The sequence below is a fragment of the Punctularia strigosozonata genome (genome assembly GCF_000264995.1).
Source record: "Punctularia strigosozonata HHB-11173 SS5 unplaced genomic scaffold PUNSTscaffold_1, whole genome shotgun sequence".
Classification (NCBI taxonomy): domain Eukaryota; kingdom Fungi; phylum Basidiomycota; class Agaricomycetes; order Corticiales; family Punctulariaceae; genus Punctularia; species Punctularia strigosozonata.
Genome location: NW_006767433.1, coordinates 540,448 through 548,256, shown reverse-complemented (window position 1 = coordinate 548,256; position 7,809 = coordinate 540,448). Strand labels below are relative to the sequence as shown.

Below are 7,809 nucleotides of genomic sequence, written 5' to 3'. Positions count from 1 at the left end.
GGAGGAAGATAGGAGCTCAACTGGCCGAGTACGTCGGCATATCGGCTTTTACCGAACAGGCCGATAAGAAAGGTGCAACGTGCGAGAGCTCGCCGTGTTACCAGCAGTTCGTAGACGAATGATAATTATTCGATGCATACAGCGGACGAGGAGAGTGTAACCTCGCCTTCGGAATGGTCGTTATGCGATCTTAGGACCTTCGGCGCCCCGCAAGTCGCGCACGCACAAGTTAGGTAGGTAGGTAGATTGCCGACGAGGTCCCGGTAGCGGAACAGTCGGTTGCTGCGCTGCACGTACGCCACTCGTGCAGTCGACAGCGTAACACAATCATATCGATGTCGCGGTCGGAATCAGAATATTTTTCTCTTCCGGTGCTTGTTCGCAGGTAAGGAATCTGGCTCTCTAATACACCCCTCCCGTCAGATGAAACACTTCCCAGATGCCACGGCTCACTGTCTTGCGTTTGCGTTGAATTCTTGACAGCGCGCGACTGACTGGCTGCAGACTGGCATGCGGTCGCATGTCAAGAGATCAGACCGAGAGTAGGTACGATCAGCATCCGTGAGTGCACAAGAGGCCACTATAGTGTGCATAAAAGGCGACGAGTCCCCAACGATTACACCAATCCGTCGCGACAAACTACTCACAGACTTCGCGCCCCTCACCCCGAACATGAGGACGATGCAGATCTTCGCTTGCACTGCTGTTCTCCTCGCCGCCGTCGGCTTTGTTGCTGCCGACCCGTTGTGTTGCACACCAACCCCGAGAGACGAAATCCCCAGCGCCTCCGATGTCCCTGCTGTCAGTCGCAGGTATCCTGGGGTATGCCCGATCTGCATTTGTTGTTGAAGAAGGTACGATCATTTCCAGCGCTCGTGCCAGGCAAACATACCCACGCCTATTTATCAGCACTATCATCCGCGACACATAAGGGTCATGGCCAGATCCCCCCGCACGACCTCTTTAGTTACAATGATCATTTTCAAGGTACTCATAGGATAGCTTGGCAGTCTCTCTTAGTGTACTCGCGTTCTTGTCGGCATTGTAATCGCTCGTCCGCGGTGCTCGCGTTGCTCTGCGTTTACTTGGGTTCCGTAGCTAGTCGACTCGCCATTGAAGAGCAACACTTTGATGCCAACGCTTTGCTTCTGAGCCAGGAGATCTAGATGCCGGAAACACGAGGAAGAGAATGAGAGTTAAAGTGGCATCCTGTGGCATCATGTATACATTCACGTGTAGATACACGCTGAAACGGGTGTCCCCGTAAGTCCCCCGTCCACATACTGTGATCTGCAGGATCCGCGTCTTGCATTCTGTTCTGGTATCCCGGTCTTCCGGCACAGACTTGCCCGCCATGCCGTTCACAACATATGCAGTGTATAACAACTTGATATCGATAGCATGCAAAACAACCTATCTAGATACAACTGAGGGTATAGGTACCACGGACTGCCTCAACCACATACAAATACAAAAGCCAGACAGGAGCAAAAATTAGAACATTGTAGTCAATGTGCCTTCCTCGTTGCTGCCTCCGCCCATGCCACGGGCATTCAGTCCGACACCATGCCTGCCAAACGTGAACCCGACCCAGACCCCGCGATTGAACGGTTCCTCCTTCTCGCGCACACGCTCAACGTTGCGCTGCTTCTCCTTGACTTCAGCATACTTGGCCATGTCCTCCGGACTCGTGAAATCGTCGTAGTAGCCCGTATCGATTTCGGAATCAAGCGCCGGAATGAACGGAGCTTGAATTGATCGAAGGTCCTTCCACTTTACGCCGGCAAAGAAGGGATGCTTTTCGATCTGCTCGAGGGAAGAGTAGCGAACGGAGGCGTGCGCGATGAGGCTGCACCCGAAGATAATTAGTTGATAAGACCTGAGATTCTGAATGCCTGAGAGTTGGGACACACCGGGTGACAGCGTCCCACGCAACATCACTTAAGTTAAAAATCAGATCCTCAGGTTTGTCGTACTCTGGCCGGCGAAGCACCTTCGTCCAGTTTTTCAGGTTCGTCCATGTTTCCTCCGGGGTACCGCCACTGAACGGCGGGAAGCCTGCCAAGAACTCGAACAGAATACATCCCAGCGACCAGTAGTCGACCGAGTAGGTGTAGGGTTTCCCGCGGAGGACCTCAGGGGCCATGTAATCCGGTGAACCGACGATCGAGTCGGCATAGCGAGCATCAGCTGCGCGCATGGATCGATAGATGGATCGCCGTTCGAGGGTTGAACGCTGAACTACTTCATTGTCTTTGACCTTGTCCAGCTAGGTATAGTGGTTAGCACGCTGTTGCACGACAATCGCAGGTAACGCAAACCTTGTCCTTCAGGTTATGAATCAGGCGCGGGTTGAGCGCTCCTGTGGCGAGACCGAAGTCGGTGAGCTTGACATGGCCGCTAGCATCAACTAGAAAGTTCTGCATGACACAGTGAGCAGATGGTAGATTTCGCAAAGTTGCGCAGGAAAGAGTTACCTCCGGCTTGAGGTCTCGGTGAATGTACCCCAACTTGTGCAGCTCGTTGACGCATGCAAACATCTCGGAGATGTAATACCGAGCGTGTTCTTCCTTCAGAACCCCTGAATTGTTAAGGAGAGTGCGAAAATCGCCACCTGGTACGTATTCCATGGCCAGATACACGTGTTCTGGGTCCTGAAAGGCGTACAATAACTTGACGAGCCACGGCGTTTGGGTCGCCCTGAGAATATCACGTTCCACAAGGACGTGACGGATCTGATGGGTCACTCAAGTGAACAAAGGAGTTCACTGCGCGATATAATGCGAGTTCACCTCGTCCATCTTCGCTAGCGTTCGCTTCCTCATCTTCTTCAGCGCGCAAACTTCGCCAGTCTCCTGTTTCCGAGCAAGGTACACTTCTCCATACCCACCCTGACCAACTTGAGCGATGATGTGGAATTGCTCGACTTTGAGTTTTGTGCGACGCTTGCGCAACACCACCCGTTCACGACCGCAGTATGACTTGAACTCCTTGGCGTATTCAGCAGAGGATACATTGCGAGCGGCGGTGGATGCGTCGAAGGCCTTTCGTCGTTCTTTGCGCGCTGAGATATACCCGAGGAGGTGAAAGTAGTAATCGAGGAAATCTAGAGGGAGCAATGAGGTAAGTGAATGCTCGTGATCGGCGTCGTAATGAACGATGGCCTTATGATCCGTCAACGCGCACAACAAATAGTTCAATTGCCGTGTAAGGAATGTGCATATAACGTGGCATGATTGGATAAATCACACCAAGGATGCTCACATAGTTGGGCAACTGTGGCCTTGCGCTTTACTTCTGGGCTATCGATCAACTCGCGTTCCCAGAGCTGAAAACCGCCAGGTTTGAGTGTTGTTCCCTGCCGTGCAGTGTCCATATAGATATCGCCGCCCATGGTGTATCCTTTGGCCGTGTTCATATGCACATCGTAGCCGCTGGGAGGAAGTCCCTTTGCGGTGTCCATGCGGACATCATACAGAGGATTCTTCTGATTAGGTAGCCCCGAGACGTCCTGTTTCTTCGCAGCAGCCATCCGAGTTGCGTTTGGGCCGCTTCAGTGGTTGGTTTGGGAGCGAGGACAGATCGATCGTCGGTGCCACGCCCCAAACCACGAGCGCGATCCGGTCACGTGGAGAACGCGTCTTGCCATGTCCCGCGTTAGCCGGACGCCTCATCTCAACCTCGCGACAGTCCTGACCCAGCAGAATCCACGAATCGACCTCAAGTTAGAACAACACGATAACGCGACAAACTTATTTCTGCGTGCAGTCGATGATTATGCGAATCGTGCTGCTGCCGAGATAATAAGGCGGAGAAACGAGCATGTTGATGAGACCAAACGCGGCGAGGAAGAAATGAAGCACATGGAAGCGGAGACGACTCAGTGCAAAGTGAAAGAAATTGAACTCATATCCGGTACGCTGATTAGCTGCACTGCGATCTCTTCCATATCGTTGATGTGTGGTCGCTCAGAACTGAGCCGTGAACAGGACGAGAAGAAGGAATCGGAAATGATTGTGGCTCAGCTGCGGCGCCAGCTCGCGTCGATCAAGGAGAAATGCATGCATCTGGATGAAGAAATTGGGCAACGCAGTGCGGTGACGTCCAATCTCCAACGAGGTACGTACAACTTCGTGTTCAGCCGTGGTAGCAATTTATCGAGTGACTCAGAGCAGAGCAACGAGCGACAACTGCTCGCAAGCCACGCTACCTCGCTTGAGCAGGAACTTGCGGATTTCGGACAAGTACTTGGTTGCTTCTGCGAGGGCATCGATTCCGATCAGCTGCTTTTCCGCTTTGCTGATGTTTACAAAGACAACGAAGCAAGCTTCGTCTTGGACGTTAGTGAGAGATCGTATCGAGGTACGGGGGCCCTGTTGGTTCTTCCTTGCCTTATCTTACCGACATGAATAGTGCTCACGTCGACGCCGCATCTACCGTCACTGCCTAACTTACTCGACGACCTGAACGAAAGTCGGGACCTCTTTGCGTTCCTCAAAGAGGTTCGGCTGGCCTTTGCTGAAATGCACTCGGGCAAGCAATGAGTCCCAGCCATACTGCCGAGAAAGCTGTGGTAGTTTCTGGATTTCATTATGCGGCTGGGAGATCTAGTCCCTGATTTATTCTTATTGCTTTGCCTCTCTGAGGGAATCAGCGATTCTTCCCGATGCGAGAAAACGAACATAATGTCACAATAGCGGTTTGAGCAAATGATGTACAACATATGTTGCAAGCAGCCATGGTACGAACACGAATGAACTAAATAACGGGGTAAATGATACATTTGGAACCTGAAAACAACTCAGGGGTAGGTCGTGATTGGGAAACTGGAACACTATACATAGGAAAAGCCCCTTTAAGAGGACTAAGGTTCTGAACAAGAGCACACACGAAGATCGTACCCAGGGTCGAGATCAAGGGTCTTGTGGACGGGTCGCAATGTCGAGAAGCAGATGCAGCCAATCGTGCTCTAGGAAACCTTTCCTTCGCATCTAGATTTAGCAATCCTCGGCAAGACGCTCAATTCAGCGCAGTTCTAGAAGTTTATTTCGTAATCCAGCCAAGGTAATCGGCCACAATCAGGGTCACCATCCTATCACCATGCTGTTAAAGATCATATCCGATGAGAGAACATTTGGACTCACGCATGAGGCGCAATGCGGACGTAGTATGTTCCAAAGCCTCGGTAGAACCGTAGCAAGCCTTCATCACGCGCAACTTTCCGGAAACAGTCGAACATGGACTTGTATGGCAAGGAGCCATCGGAACGCTACCAGCAGATCGTCCTCAGTAATAGGGGGGTGTCATGACAGTAACCACGTACCTTGGTCTGCTTCTGGAGCCTATGGGTATCGGCGTTGAGTATGAATAGTGCCATATCAGAACCGGCACGTACCTCGTCTTCACAAAATCGAAGGGTAAGCTGAAGAAGCTCGCAAAGAACCCAGCGATGGCTGAGGCGGCCAGAGTTTGGGTCTGCGGGCTTGCCAGCCATGACCCCTTTTCCGGGAGGCCGTACCGGGCACGAGTGCGATTCAACTCGTGAAGACGCCGCTCCTTGGGAGTCATGCTAGACGGCTCGACGCTCTTAGAAGCTTGGCTTTCTGCGAGCTGTTTGAGACGCGTCTTCGCTTCAGAGAAGAACGCGAGTTGCCCGAAGTTCAGCGCCATTGCGCGTACAATGGTCGGCGTGCAACCTGCCCAAAGGGCTGTAATGCCTTCGTTTCGGGAGATGCGAAGCAACGCGTCGAATACGCCTTTGTAATTGGCTCTACATGCGACAGATCAGCAATAGTCCCGTGTCTTCAAGGCTAAAGATGATCAAACCTTTCCCCAGCCGGTTTGAGTCCGTCGCTCTGCATCCGGATGAGAGCGAGATCAGCAGGATTCCCAACCATCGCAGCGAGGCCACCAGCCGCCAGACCCGCCAGAGCGCGCTCTCCAAAACCGATCCCAGCCTTCGATGCATCAGAGGTGTTATTGGCAGCGGCCCGAGCTGTAAGGGCGTTCATAAACGTGTCAAAAAAGCCGAGCCGTGCTGTGGTGTATACGGCCTGCCGGAGCAGTCCCGCGCTGAGGCCGGTGTACAAATCGAGGACTTTGCCAGCCGCAACGATTTCGCGGGCGATGCTAAAGGGCGTGGGCCGGGTCACCGCCATGGCACCACCGGTTGCGACCGAGTCCGCCGCTGATCCCGCTAATTGTAGTCGAACCTTCACCATGTCTATGGGCTGTATTATGGCGGTTGCTGTCATGCCTGCCAGGCCTCCGTTGATGAATGGCAGAGCAACCCGAACGAATGGCGTATGCAGCCAGTCCTGCTTGAGGGACGACGGCGGGGTGCTCATGGTGAGTCACAGAAGGGGGGAAGAGAGAGGAGGAGATACAAGGGTTCGTTTTCGAACCCTCAAGGTTGATATGGCTAGTGTGACGAGAATGGAACCCCTCGTGAGAGATCGAGACAGGAGGTCAAGGGGTTCGGACACTTACCACCGCGAGCGTCAAGCAATACATTGACGGAAAGCGGGTCTCCGCGCAACCGCTTGCCATTAGAGCGAGAGTCATCATAACCATACACTTCCTGCATGATCATCTAGCGGGTGCAGTGCCTTGCATACAGAATATCCTCTTGTGCACATTAAGTTGAAGTTCGCCACGGCCATGGGGCAGACATAGGATGTTATGCAGGAGCTCAAGCTGCGCAGCAGCTGGGCTGGGACCTGGAAGTCGCGTGTGCCGTCATGAGACCTGAGGCCGGAACGAGTTGGTACGGAAGAGGTGCAAAGCTTAACTCTAAGTGGGGTTCCTTTCCTCTTACGAGTCTGACTAAGCGGGTTGCACGGCAATTGGACGGTGTAAAGCATCCACTGTTCTCTTGCTCGAGCGACTCGGAAGCTGGCGGAGGCGGGAGTTTTGAGGGCTGTTATTGGACAAAAACATGGACATGTATGGTGCTCACTGATTCGCATCGATGTGCATCGATGCTGGCCAGTGACAGTAGTGCCAGAGCAGTGCTCATCGATGCTGGCACCGTGCTGACCAGTGTCAGCCATTTCTGGATGGCCATCGTCGGTGTGCTGTCCCAAATGCGGGCACTGATGCAGATGGACATCATATTCATCACACTGTTCCTGCATTGATCTGTCTTTGGCAAGGCACTGTTTTTTTTCTCTTGCAGTCAGTGCCAGATTGTAGGAAGTATGCGTAAGGGGCGAGGCGGGTGGTGGCGGTGTCATGATGCGCCTGTGAAAGCTGCGCTGCCGCACACAGTGGCGGGCGACATCAAGCTCACCTGGTTGAGTCTGGGTAAGTCTCAGTCTGTGGAGGACAGAAGTAAAGCGACTTGTATTGCAACGCTCAGACAGGCCTGTATATATACTACAGAGAGTGGCTATGCGGTGCAATCACATGCTAAGCTATAGAACAATAAAGAAGGCTGTGGAACGTAGCAACGCACAGCCTATTGTGTCAGAAATAGATACAGCTGTGCCGAGGACGGCAGTCAAGGCGGGCTGTGCCAGCGCCTGTGAATCGGTGGCTGTAGAGCGCCAATTCAACACTCCCCCTCGCTGAGTGCAACGGTAGGCACGTAAGCGGATATGGCGCAAAAATGCAGCCACAGGGAGGATGACGGTTTCAACCGAACACTAGGCCCAGTTGTGACCTGAACTTGAGGAACTTTTCATGTCCTAAGTTCTTGGTGAACATGTCTGCGGGGTTCTCAGAACCTTCGATGTAGAACAGCTCAAGCTCCTTATTGACGTGCTCTCGAATGAAGTGGTATAGCACATCAATATGTTTGGAGCGGCG

At 52.9% G+C, this 7,809-nt stretch overlaps 3 protein-coding genes across 3 annotated transcripts; 1 reads left to right on the top strand and 2 right to left on the bottom strand.

Moving 5' to 3' along the window:
• Nucleotides 1-1,494: 1,494 nt before the first annotated feature.
• On the bottom strand, nt 1,495-3,376 carry PUNSTDRAFT_58982 (kinase-like protein; the record flags this gene model as incomplete). The annotated part of the gene is made up of 6 exons (XM_007378125.1): nt 1,495-1,849; nt 1,914-2,269; nt 2,322-2,420; nt 2,478-2,735; nt 2,793-3,106; nt 3,265-3,376. The coding sequence occupies 6 exons, from the start codon at nt 3,374-3,376 to the stop codon at nt 1,495-1,497; spliced, it is 1,494 nt and encodes a 497-aa protein (XP_007378187.1).
• A 271-nt stretch (nt 3,377-3,647) lies between these two features.
• Nucleotides 3,648-4,656, top strand: PUNSTDRAFT_78753 (uncharacterized protein; the record flags this gene model as incomplete). The annotated part of the gene is made up of 4 exons (XM_007378124.1): nt 3,648-3,915; nt 3,973-4,119; nt 4,171-4,362; nt 4,414-4,656. The coding sequence occupies 4 exons, from the start codon at nt 3,648-3,650 to the stop codon at nt 4,542-4,544; spliced, it is 738 nt and encodes a 245-aa protein (XP_007378186.1). The 3' UTR covers nt 4,545-4,656.
• Nucleotides 4,657-5,043: 387 nt separating this feature from the next.
• PUNSTDRAFT_59514 (mitochondrial dicarboxylate transporter) lies at nt 5,044-6,347 on the bottom strand (the record flags this gene model as incomplete). The annotated part of the gene is made up of 6 exons (XM_007378123.1): nt 5,044-5,092; nt 5,145-5,269; nt 5,324-5,342; nt 5,396-5,475; nt 5,584-5,770; nt 5,827-6,347. 6 exons carry the CDS (start codon nt 6,345-6,347, stop codon nt 5,044-5,046), a joined length of 981 nt encoding a protein of 326 aa, XP_007378185.1.
• Nucleotides 6,348-7,809: the final 1,462 nt, after the last annotated feature.